This window comes from Diceros bicornis, chromosome 18 (assembly GCF_020826845.1).
Source record: "Diceros bicornis minor isolate mBicDic1 chromosome 18, mDicBic1.mat.cur, whole genome shotgun sequence".
NCBI lineage: Eukaryota > Metazoa > Chordata > Mammalia > Perissodactyla > Rhinocerotidae > Diceros > Diceros bicornis.
Window position 1 is genome coordinate 10,775,154 of NC_080757.1, and position 12,319 is coordinate 10,787,472.

At 48.6% G+C, this 12,319-nt stretch overlaps 1 protein-coding gene across 2 annotated transcripts; it reads right to left on the reverse strand.

The window, feature by feature from the left end:
* Position 1: 1 nt before the first annotated feature.
* On the reverse strand, positions 2–8,037 carry TNFSF12 (TNF superfamily member 12). 2 transcript variants are annotated; one of them, XM_058559828.1, is made up of 7 exons: positions 7,584–8,037; positions 7,376–7,426; positions 6,700–6,775; positions 5,961–6,014; positions 5,840–5,875; positions 975–1,099; positions 2–776 (listed from the first exon to the last, which is right to left on the reverse strand). In XM_058559828.1, exons 1-7 carry the CDS (start codon positions 7,740–7,742, stop codon positions 525–527), a joined length of 753 nt encoding a protein of 250 aa, XP_058415811.1. In that variant the 5' UTR covers positions 7,743–8,037; the 3' UTR covers positions 2–524. The 2 variants fall into 2 exon arrangements, with proteins under 2 accessions (XP_058415811.1, XP_058415808.1); XM_058559825.1 differs by having other exon boundaries at positions 7,376–7,423; positions 7,584–7,827.
* Between the last annotated feature and the right edge of the window lie 4,282 nt (positions 8,038–12,319).

Below are 12,319 nucleotides of genomic sequence, written 5' to 3' on the forward strand. Positions count from 1 at the left end.
CATGACTTATTCTCTTTAATATCCACTTATCAACATTTTGTCACAATAATAATAAAAATAATATCTGTTTTAAAAATCCACAGGGAATTATCAGGGGAGGAGCTTGTCTTGGTCTCTGACCCCTCACAGTCGGGAACTCCTGGCCTAGTCCCAGTCTTTCTGGCGTCCAGCCCCTCTTAGTGCCTGAAGAGGGGTATTCAGGACCCATCCTTACCCAGAGTACAGTAAACCCAGTGTCCTGGGGGGCTGTGGCCAGGGTGGGGAGCCAGGAGATAAATGGGGGCATCGAAAGATCAGGGGTTTGGGAGCTAAAGAGGTGGAGGACCAGAGGTGGGGGGAGTTGTCATAGTCAAATGGGAATATTTATGTGGCATGGAGAACACGTGAAGCCCTGGCAGCCTACAGAGGGAGGGGCAGATCTGGGGGGAGGAGCAGCTTAGGGTGGGGCAGAGGGGACTGGGGTGCTCGGAGAGCTGTCGTGGGGAGCCGGCAGCCTGGGAAAACCACCGTGAGACCAGGGCCCCTCAGTGAACTTGGAAGAGTCCAAAGTAGGTGAGGAAGGGGGCAGCCTTGAGATGGGCCCAAGGGAGCGTGCGGATCCGCAGGGAGGACCCTGGCCGCAGGGGCAAAAGCCCAGACACCTGGCAGAGACGGAGCTGGGGCCCGAGAGAACTCGCTGCCGTGGCCGAGAACTCTTCCAGGCAGCGCAGGGCCAGCGTGTCATCCACCAGCAAGTCCAGCTTCAGGTAGACAGCCTTCCCCTCATCAAAGTGCACCTGGGGGGCAGGGGAGGGAGGGTGGAATCTAGGGCTCTGCTTGCCCTCATGTCCATTTCAAATCTCCTTAGAGACCCAGGTATCCTCTCCAGCCCAAACCCCAAGCTCCCCCTTCCCACCTTTAGCTTGCCCCCACTCCCTAAACCAAACCCTTCTCCCTCAGTTCCTGCTTTACCCATGGAGCCAGGTGGGGCTTACCTGACAGTACAGGTAGTAGAGCCCAGCCCGGGTGACTATAAATTCCCCGCTCTGGCGGTCATAGCGCAGTGGGTTGGAGCTGTTGATTTTGGCCTCCTCCCAGCCACTCACCGTCCCGTCCACACCTGAATGTGGATGTTCAGAGATAGGGGAAAGTCCCTTTACAGGACTTTCTCACACTCCCCAGGGACCCACTGAGTTTATAAACCTTTGGGGCCCACCTTACCCAGAAGATACATAGACGGCTCAGGGCAAGGGAGGAGCCAGGGCCTGTGGAGCCCATAGTGTAACAGGCAGGTACGACACAGAGCAAGTTGTCACCAGTCACTTCTGGGGAGAAGAGTAGGTTTGACAAAGTGTGGGGGCTTTTATATTTTGTATCTATATTGCTTGCCTCTTTTACTTTGAGAATGTATACATACAGTACTTGAATCATACACCACTTGAATTATTTAAATTAAAAATAGTAAATGGTACCCAGATGTCCATCAACGGATGAATGGATAAGGAAAACTGTGGTATATTCATACAATGGGATATTATTCAGCCATAAAAAAAAATGCTATGATGTGGATAAACCTTGAAAACATTATGCTAAGTGAAAGAAGCCAGTCACAAAGGACCACATATTATATGATTTCTATGAAATGTCCAAATAAGCAAATATATAGAGACAGAAAGTAGATTAGTGGTTGCTTAGGGCCGGGGGGATGGGGAAAATGGGGGTGATGGCTAAACGGTACAGGGTTTCTTTTTGAGGTGATGAAAATGTTCTAAAATTACTGTGGTGATGGTTGCACAACTCTGTGAATATACTAAAAACCATTTAATTGTACTTTAAATGGGTGAATTGTATGGTATGTGAAGTATATCCCAATAAAGTCATTACCAAAAAAAAAAAACCATCTAGGCTAGGGTAATTGCAAATTGTAAAGAAGATAAATAATAAAATGACAGAGCAGAGTATCAAGTGGTTTCCCAGGTCCTCCACAGGCCCCTTCTGTCTCCTCTCCAATTTACTCACACATGCCACCAATTCACAAGACTCCAGCACTCTAGCCCTCTTCCTGTTCCTGCCATGCGCCAAGCTCATTGTCCCTGCAGAGCATTTTACAGCTCTTCCTTCTTCCCAGAACACTCTCCTCAGGATTCCTCCCCTGCCTGGCACCTTCTGTCAGTCAGGTCTCAACTCCTCTGAGAGACCTTCCGGGGCCACCCGCTTTAAAATAGCCAGTCCCAGCCTTGCCTCCGTTAATCTCTTCAAGTCACCCTGTTTCTTTCATAGCAGCCACCAACATAGGAAATCATCTCGTTTATTTATGTATGTGATAGTTTGGGGTCTGACTCCGCCAAGAGGGCAGCGACAGTGGTCTTATGCACCACTGTATCCCGGCGCCTGGAGCTGGGCCTGCTCTGAGTGGGCGCACAGCAAACGCTGATAGGAAGATGGAGGGAAGGAGGTGAACATGGCCAACAGCGCTCTCTTTGTTTGGGTCCATAGGCCACTCTCCTAGGCCTCACTGGCTACGTCTCAGCCGCCTGGGCATCTGCCTTCCCCAGCCCCTCATCCTCCACCAGCCGCAGGACTCTGTTCTTGTTACTTTCTCAAGGAAAACATAGTACTTGCTGAGCATTTTCATTCCCACTTATGAGTTACCTAGGCCTTTACCCTGCAGACTCTGATCTGAGCCTCTAGCTCAGAGGTTTCCTGACCCTCTTCTCCCTGCTAACTGCTGCCATTGGAATAGCCCTGGGTACCCCAAACTCATTTTGACCAAAACTGAGCTTGGCCCCCCCACCCCATACTTGCTTTGCTGTCTGTATTCCAGATTTGGCTCTACCTCCCACCGTGTACCCAAGCCTCCCTCTCCTTTACCAACTGTATTCACCGATCACCAGTTCCTGCAACTTCTGCTACCTAAGTAGCCCTGCCTTGTCTTCCTCCCCAGTCTGGCCTCTGCCACTTCTCACTGGGACTCTTCTTGGCCTCCTTCCTCACTGAACTTCCTGTTTCCAATATTGTCTGCTCCAGTCTATTCCCCACACACAGCCACAGAGTGATGTTTCTAAAATGCAGATGTGAGCCTCAGAATAAGTTCCAGACTCCATTTGTGACCTGGGTTCCACATTCTTCTCCAGCCTTATGCCCCATCCTGCTCCTCTAGCACTTTCTCCTTCAGCTACATTGAGCTTTTCACGGTCCCTCAGCCTCATCATACTCTTGGCAAACTCGGGGCTTTTGCACAGGTGGCTGCTTCCACCTGGAACGTCCTTGACCCCGTGTCCATCTTACACTCATGCTTCAAGGCCCACGCCTTCTGGGGGAAGAAGTCCCCAACTCCATTGTAAAGTTGTCTTCCTCTATGCTACCGTGTACCTCTGGCTACTTTTATTATTATTCTTGTCATAGCATACTGTAATTTACAAATTTATATGCTTGTCTCCTCTCCTAGACAGTAATTTCTTGAGAATAGGTCTGAGCATTATTCACTGTGGGCACCTAGCCCAGTCCTTACAAATAGTAGGTTCTCAGTGAATGTGTGTTGAGTCAATGAATGAATGAACATCTGGGTAACTGCTAAAATAAGTGGTCCATACAGAGGGGAAGAAGGCTGGTCTGGGGCATGAAGACTAGGGGAGAGGAAGAGGGAAGGCATTCCTGGCTATGGAACCAGCTTGAGCAAAGGCTGGTTGTGCCCAAAGGACATGGTGTGCCTGGGACTGTGGTATCACTCAGTTTCACAATCATGAACCTCAAATGGACATTCCGTACTGCCTGGCAATCCTCCTACTTTCCCCCAGTAAGCTTGCTTTTACACTCACCAAGATAAAGAGTTTGTACATTCTCCTCAGACCTCTCGCCCCTGTCTTCCTAGTTCTCTGGAGGACCTAGAAGTCATCAGACAAGGGCTCCCTCATCTCCCCCCACCAAAACTACAAACTGACCTGTTCCCACGTCTCCTTTGACCCTCTTGTGATGATGGGATGATGTGTCCCTCTCTTCATTCTGGAACCCCTCTCCCATCTTTTTGGGTGTGGCCCTGCAGGTTCCCCCCACCCCTATACCAGCAATCGCCTCTCACACAGACCATGTCCAGTACACAAGGACACTCTAGCTGGGATCAAATCCCGGCTCCACCACTTAGTATCATCATGACCTCAGACAAGTTAAATAACCTCCATCTGTAAAATGGAGATGATCAGAATATCTTCCTTTTAGGACTGTTGTGAGGATTAGATGAGATCGAACACTTAATAAATGTTAGCTAATTCATATGGTATTGCTTATCACTCAAAGGACTGAACTTTTCCTTTCCCCTCCACCTACTGGCCCATTTCTCTGTTCCTGTCACAGAGAAACTTCTGGAAAGGGTTATTACTGTCTCCAATTGCTATTTCCCATTTTCTCTTAACCCAATCCATGCTGGCTTCCCTCCTAACTATGCCACTGAAACTGCCCTTGTCAAGGTCACCAATTGACTCTAGTGTTACCAAATCCAACAGTCATTTCTCTGATCTCATCTCATGTGATCTCTCAGCTGCATTCAACACAGACAGCCACATCCTCCTTCCAGAAACCGTGTCTTCTCTTAGATTCCAAGATACTACCTTCCCTGGGTTTCTTCCCCTCACTCTGGCTGCTTCTCAGTCTCTGCTGGGTTCTCCTCCTCTGCTCAACTTCTGGATGTCAAGAGCCTCAGTACTTCGCTCTTGGGACCCTTCTTTCCCTTGGTGTCTCATCCAGTCCTATAGCTTTAAATAGCATCCCTATGGCCATGACTCCTGACTTGAAATGTCCTGACCTGGCCTGAGCTAGTCTACTATGTCCAGCTGTCTGTTTGTGGAACTCATTGTTTATTATTATTTATCCACTTGTTTATGATTAGATCTCAAATTTAATTATTAATTTAAACACCTCTCAACCTATTTCTTCCCTGGTTAACCCCATGTTAGTAAATGGCATCATTATTCCCAAAGATGCCTAAGTTGAAAATCTAGAAGTCATTTCTGATTGCTCCCTTTCCCTTATCCTGCACAACCAACCCACAAGGAAGCCCTGTGTTCAAGCCACATGCTGAATCCTTCTACTTCTCTCCATCTCAGCTGCCAGTCCCGTAGACCAAGCCCTCGTGTCTTGCCTCCTGGCCTGTCACATGGAAGGGCATTTCAGGTGAGGGAACTCTATGTGTGAAGTCCAGAAGAGGCACATTGGTGGGGAGGGGGTGTCAGCTCAACAAGTGTGGAGAATGCATAAGGGTGTGCAGGGAAAAGAGGTTGAGACCAGACCATGGAGAGGCTGGAAGCCAAGCAGAGAAGCAATGGAATAATGAAAGTGAGGTTTAGGGGGGCTTAACTTGGCAACACAAGTGGGACAGAATAGGGAATGGGGAGAGTCTGGAATGGGCAAGGGGCTAGAGACTGGGCTTGAGGTTTTGAGGTGACAGTGCTGAGTTAGGGGGTGGGGTGGGGATGGAAAAGAAGAGCAGAGACTAGAAATATTTTGAGAAAAATGATCAGAACATGAAGACTCATGGACTATGGAGGGGAAAGAAGAGGAACAAAATCAACGGTGCTTCTTAGAGTGAGGGCTACAGGAGCAGCTGGGCTGGTGGTCTGTTGGGGGAATCTGCCTGGGTTCTGGGAGGGGAAGCGGTCTTCCTGGGGTCCCATGCCTGGGTCACAGAGAAAGTCCAAGTTTGAAAGCTGAGAGAACCGAGCCCTGAGAACTTTCCTGAACTGGCTTCTGGGGTTCCGAGGCTGAAGGCAGGGAGAGGAGTGGGAAGTCAAGATTTGAGGTCTCCTTTTCTAGGAGGCCAATGCTGTGGGGGTCAGGGAAGAGCTCAGAGGAGAGGATGGGGTCTCACCCGCCTGCGCTCCGTCCTGTCCTGGTCGTGAGTGAACTGTAAGATATAAGAAAGGGTTGGTGAGACCTGCCCTGCCCCCCTGCCACCCTTCCGCCCTGGGCACGGCTCACCCATCACCCACCTTCATAATGGGCTGCAATCGCTCTGCGAGCCCGTGTTTTCCGGCCTTTAGGTGCTGAGAATCAAGGAAAGACAGATGGGCAAAGCAGCCCCTCCATACCTGAGGGGCCCGGAGCCACTCCCCCAACCCCGTCCCCTCTTAGAACCCTGGCATCCTTATTCTTATCCAGACTCCCAGCCTCAGAACCTCAGGCTTTACCTTCCTCCATAAGTAGAATGACTATATAATTTATCATCCAAATTGGGATGCTTCTGAGAACAAAAGGGGTGCTATTAATAATCACACTGAGATAACAAGTGTAAGCCAGGGCAGTCCTGTGCAGACCTGGATATATGGTCACATGGTCCTCTCATTCATAAATCTCTTTGCTTATTGGCGCCCAGGCCTCTGACTCCTCCACCTGGTCTCCATCAGGACCCCAGCAGTTCTCCTAACTCCTGGCCATCCCTCCTGTGTATTTGGGGCAGGGTCTGAAGTGAGAAGCAAGTCCATGTGATGGAAGGAGCTTCAGAGGGAGGGAGGGAATTCTAGGTTCAAGTCTCAACTCACTAGCTGCATGACTCTGAACCCCCCCTTTACTCTCTGTGCCTCAGTTTCTCCATCCATATTTGGGGATAATGGTTTTTGCTCTGCCCGCTTCACGGGGCTGTTATGATGAACAAAAGCAACACTGAGTCCAGAAGCCACTTGAGACCAGCCACTATTATTCTTCCTGAGGTTGAGAGAAAGGGATGCTCACCACTTCTGCGAGGCCGAACCAGTCGTTTTAGGAAAGGCACGAGATCCTGGCTTTCCTCTGTCTGGGGATTCAGTTCCTAGGGCAATTAAGGGCAGAGCTAAACCAAGGTCTTGCCAGGGACTCCCAGAGACATAAACTGAGACTGACAGGGAGCCTGTCAGGAGACGCACCAGCTAGCAACAGGCACAGAAGTCTTAGGGAGGGACCGAGCCCCTCAGCCAAGTGTGGCTGGGGCCAAGGGGAGACACGTTCCTGGGGTCAGGCCCCAGCCCTCATCCCCTTCCCAGGACCAGCCACGACTTCCCACCCACTACCGCCCCCAGAACCAGCACAGACCCTGCGAGCAATTGGCACATTACACACACGCCCATGCCGTCAGCGTGCACAGTGGGTACACACCCTGCACACAAACCAGCATCCCTCTTCCACGGCCCGCCCATATATCTTATACTCCCACTTCACCCACAGCCAATGAACATTTCGTACTCAGGTGACACAAACCCAGCACAAACCCCTTACACACAATTGTCACCCTTTCTCTCTCAGATACCCACCCACAGCTGGTGCACACACATTCCCCACACACAGCTGGCACAGCCAGGGCACACCCTGCACCCTCAGCTTGCACACACTTCCCATGCCCAGCAGCCTGCCCACAGCATCCACACCCACTCACCAGTGGGTCCTGGTCCTCCTCTGCCACCAGCTCCCCCTGGGAAGGCTCCTGCTGGGAAGGAGGCAGCGTCACCCTGTCCTTCTCCACCTGACATCTCACCCTCCACCCATCTTCCTGGCCCCTTGTCCTCAGCCCACCCGGCCCCATCAGCTGCTCCGCAGACTCCGCTCCTAATCTGCCCAAGGAGGGGTGTGCAGCGGGGCCTCACCTGGGCAGACAGCGATGCCCGGCTTCCCAGGCTGACCACGACCAGCAGGAGGCCAAGGCAGGCCAGCGCCAGGCCCAGGCCCAGCACGAGCGGGGCCAGCAGGGCGGTGCCCGGCTCCCCCCGGCGCCCCCTCCGCCTCTGGCTCCGACGGGCGGCCATGGGGGCGGGGGGCTGTGCCTGCCTCACCGCCCCCCCATCCCGGGACCCGAGGGATCGGGGGAGGGGGAGCCGGCGGGCGGATCGGGCTGGGGAGAGGGAGGGGCAAGGGAAACGGGGCGGGAGGGGGGATGAGGACAGGAAGCCGGACACTGTGCGATTCAACTCCGAGCCCGGCGCAGCGCTGTGCGTATCGCGCCGATGTCGGAGCACAGGGCGATTCCCGGCGAAGAGGCACACACCGCCTGGGCGTGTAAAAGCAGGGGCGATGTTTGTGTGAGTGTGCAACCGGCCGAGATGGGGCGTGCAGCTGAGGGCTCCCTGTGCGGACGGCAGGAGAGAGGGAGCGAAAGCAGAAATGAGCAGCAACTCCACCCAGGCCTGTGTGCGGGTGGTGAGGCTGCAAGACCACTGGAACTCCTACAGGTCCAGTCCTGCCCACGCGGGATTATTAATTTAGGGCTCCAGACCAAGGCAACTAGGCAGTGTGTGGCTGGTCTTCTTATTCCCTCAGTCAACATGGTTAGGGCCAAGGCCCATTTGGATTTTTATCAGCTGCACCTAAAGACAGTACTCTCCTGTAAGTAACTGGAAAAAAGCCTGAGAACATCATTAACATGGGTCGTGTTTTCACTTTTTTCAGCAAATCAGTTAGTAGTTGATTTAAACTTCAGCACCCTGCAGCTAGAGAGAGCAAGCTGCCCTGGGCCCTGCGCCCTGTGCCAGACGCCCCCCTACCCCAATCAGTGTGTTCCCCAAATGCACTTCTCTAGAAGCACAAGGGCCGCTACAGCTAATAATATGGCTTGCGTGAGCTCAAGGTGGAGCTAGGAGAGCTCTGTAAATGAATTTGGTAAAAGCTAGACCCTTTTTGCCATGTAAACGCTCATGTAAACAGTAAGCCCCTTGAAAGTTCATTTAAACTGTAATGTTCGCTTCTGCACATTTGCAGTGAAAACTGTTAGAATTCTGTTGCAAAAGTAATAAACAATAGGGTAAAGCAGTGGTTCTTGGTCTTATGGCTCTGCGCTGTTCTGCCCTCTCCCCCAACGACACTCCTGTCTTGCTGGTTTCCTTTCTGTTCTGGAACCTACTGAACTGCTTTTCTGTTTTGAAATCTCAACACCTGTTATTCCTCTTACTTGAAACGCTCAGACCACCCTCACTCCCAGCATAAGTCACTTCAAAGAGAGTTTTCCAGATCATTTTTCTAATTAGGATCCCAACTGCCCTCATTCTCTATTCTGATAACCTTTCTTTCTTTCTTAGTCATCACAATTTGTATTAGATTTGGCTACTATTTCCCCAACTATTATGTATTTGCTGGTTTATCTGTTTATTGTCTGTCTCTAGAATGTAAACCCTATGACAAGATTATTCACTACTACATTCGCAGCGCCTTGTCCAGTGCTGGCTCCCCCAATAACGCTATAACAACCTGTTGATAAGACAAAGTTTATTGCTTACCTCTCGGCAGTCTGACAAGGCCTCATAGAGAGATGGAGATGCACAAGGCTTCAACATTTATTGAGACTTTGAAGTCTGGTTTAAAGTAGGTCTTTCCATGCTGGGGTAGGAGCGGGGTTGGTTAGGGTTGGGTAAATGTGATCCTTTAGAAAGATCACAGAAAAATGAGGATTTTGTGTCTTGGGTGTAAACTGTCAGTTGATGCTTTCTGTTGGAGTGTTGACGGATCTTGCAAGAAATTCCCGGAATAAGCAACAAAGTTGATTTGCAACATTCATCTTAAATGTTAAAGTCTCTTGGAATACTAGTTATGTCAGTGAAGACAGTGGAATAGTCATGTGAATGTAGATGTGAGTTGTGTGAGGGTACATGGCTTCACTTCTCAACTTACTGCAGTGCCTTGGACATAATGGATGCTTAATAAACTTTTGTTGGTTGATTGAACCGAAAGCTCCAAGGAGACAGGGACCACATGTGTCTTCTCCTCTGTTCATACTCGGTGCCTAGTGCGGTATCTGGCAAACAGGGAACACTCAATAAATATTTCTTGAATGAATAGACAGATGGATTCTAGTGGTTGACGTTTAACATAGGGAGAAAGAAGCAGCACAAGGGATTTTGGTGGAAAGCCCAGAAGGAATTCTGGTCATTTTCAGGATCTATATAACTTAATGGCACTGATTTAAATTTAATTTTACTTCAAACTTGTGACTTTCCTTTTTCCCTTGATACAGGGTTTCTCTGGCATTATTCTGTGCTTAATAGGCATAGCCAGGGTTATTTGGGTGCATACACATGAAATGAAGAAAAAGATGGTGCAGTAGAAAGGGATTTTCTGAGATTATTGAGCAAGAATTAGAAACAGTCAAGGAAAGAAGAATGAGATGCAAATTGGTCCCAGAGACTCTTGTCTGAGCCAGGTGAAGAACTGAAGAAAACCTGAGGAGAGTTTGTGTGCAGTTCTGAGAGAGGCTGGCCCTTCTCATCAGACCTAGAGCTGAGAAAGGTCTTGATTTTTTTCAGCCGTGGGGGTCTGTCCCTGCCATAAACCCCCTTCCTTCAGGTGACCAAAGAAATCCTCAGCTGGATGGGGCCGGCCCTATGGTGCAAGCGGTTAAGTGCGCGCGCTCTGCTGCGGCGGCCCAGGGTTCGCCAGTTCGGATCCCGGGCGTGCACCAATGCACCGCTTGTTAATGCTGTGGTGTGGCAGCGTCCCATATAAAGTAGACGAATATGGGCATGGATGTTAGCCCAGGGCCAGTCTTCCTCAGCCCAAAAAAAAAAAAAAAAAAAAGAGGAGGATTGGCCTTGGATGTTAGCTCAGGGCTGGTCCTCCTCACATAAGAAATCTTCAGCTGGAAAAGCCTGACCCACACAAAGGCACTACTTGTGCTTTCTTAAAGTAACTCAGTTTCCTTCCTCAGTTTACCAGCTCTCTCCTCAGCTCTGAGGCCAGAGCTCTGAGATAAACATGCAAGCCCTATGTTTGAGACATGACTCTGATATTCAGTAAACAGTTATTCGATTTCAACTAAACTTGATGAATGAGCCATTACCATCAACTTCTATCAATCTGGGTACTGGATTTGTGGAACAATTAGAAAATAAGACAGGATTCCTGATTCCAGGCCAGACATACTCCTTTATCTCCAATCCCTCCTCAGATCCTATTGAAATAAAAGTAGAGAATACAAAAGGATACAAAAGACAAAGATGGAGTGGGGGTGTGCCAGCCAAGCCTGGTTGCTTAGGCTGCTGAGAAGAGGCAATGTCCTTGATCAGCAGGCAAAGGAAGGTGGGAGAACTGGGACTGAAAACTTGGAATTGACTGAAGGCATGCAAGATAGGCCAACAGCATCAGTTGATGACCCCACTTCCCTTCATCACCCAGAAGGCATTTTCCCTCAGACATCTTGTCTCCAAAGAGATGGAATCAATTATTTGCAGAAGTTAAGGCTTCTAGTATGAATGTTGGTGGTCCAGAATAAATGTTCCTATTCTAGTATTTGGAGTAGCCCATAGTCTGACAGTTGACCATCAGCCCTCCCTACCCCAATTTTGAAGCCTTTTAGTTGATGTGTCCTATCCTGATCCACAAAAAATTTCTAGGCAGAATTCCTACCCAGAGAGAAACCTAGAGGAAAAATAGTATAATTTATACACCAGCAGAGGAAATCCAGGATACCTAGGTAGTTCTTTATTAAATATTACCAGTGATAACCATGCATATGAGGACAACCAGCAACATGCAAAGGAGGCCAAGGTAAATAAGCAAAAGAACTGACACTGGAGGAAACCAATAATTCAGAGTATAAAGAGAACTACCTAATATGCTTAAAGAGATTCAAGAAGACAAAACATCCATAAAAGAAGAATTGGATGGTGTATGAAAAAGGAACAATCAGGGAACAAGAAATATTTCTCAAAGACTGAAAATGTAGTTGGAAAAAGTAAAATGTTCAATAGAAGGATTAACACATAGAGTTGAGGAAAAAATTCTCTAAAAACATAGAGCAAAAAGATGAAGATGGAAATCAGGGGGAAAAGATAACAAACACAGAGGACCAATCCAGAAGGACTATATGGTTATTAGGAATCCCAGAAAATGAATATGAATCAAATGGAGGGAAGGAAAATATCGTAATAAAAAAAAGAGATAATTCCCACTACTGAAAGGCATGTCTTCATTCTGAAAGGGTTTATTGTGTGCTCAAGATAATGAATGAAAATCATCCATATCTAGATACTTCCTCATGAAATTTCAGAACATCAAGAATAAAGAGAAGATGCTAAAAGTTTCTAAAGAGAAAAAACAATCTCCAAAGGAACAAGAATCAAAATGACAGTAACACTTTTTCATCAGTAACACTGAATCCTAGAAGATTGAATGGAGAAATGCCTACAGTTTTGAGAGAAAACAATTTCTACTTAGAATTCTTTATCTAGCCAAACTACCCCAAAGTGTAAGGTTAGGATAAAGACCTGTTCTGACATACAAAGTTGGCCTCCACACACCCTTTGCTAGAAAATTGAGGATGTATTCCAGAAAATATGGGAGCAAACCAGAAAGAAGACAAAGTAATATATAAAAATAGTGGATCTAACTCAGAAGA

Bases quoted from the DNA above. Each gene is read 5' to 3' on its own strand.
- TNFSF12 (XM_058559828.1), bottom strand. From the start codon at position 7,742: ATGGCCGCCCGTCGGAGCCAGAGGCGGAGGGGGCGCCGGGGGGAGCCG. The intron at 7,427-7,583 runs GTGAGGCCCCGC...CCTCCTTCCCAG, and splicing joins GGGCATCGCTGTCTGCCCAG to CAGGAGCCTTCCCAGGGGGA. The intron at 5,876-5,960 runs GTGGGTGATGGG...TATATCTTACAG, and splicing joins GATTGCAGCCCATTATGAAG to TTCACTCACGACCAGGACAG.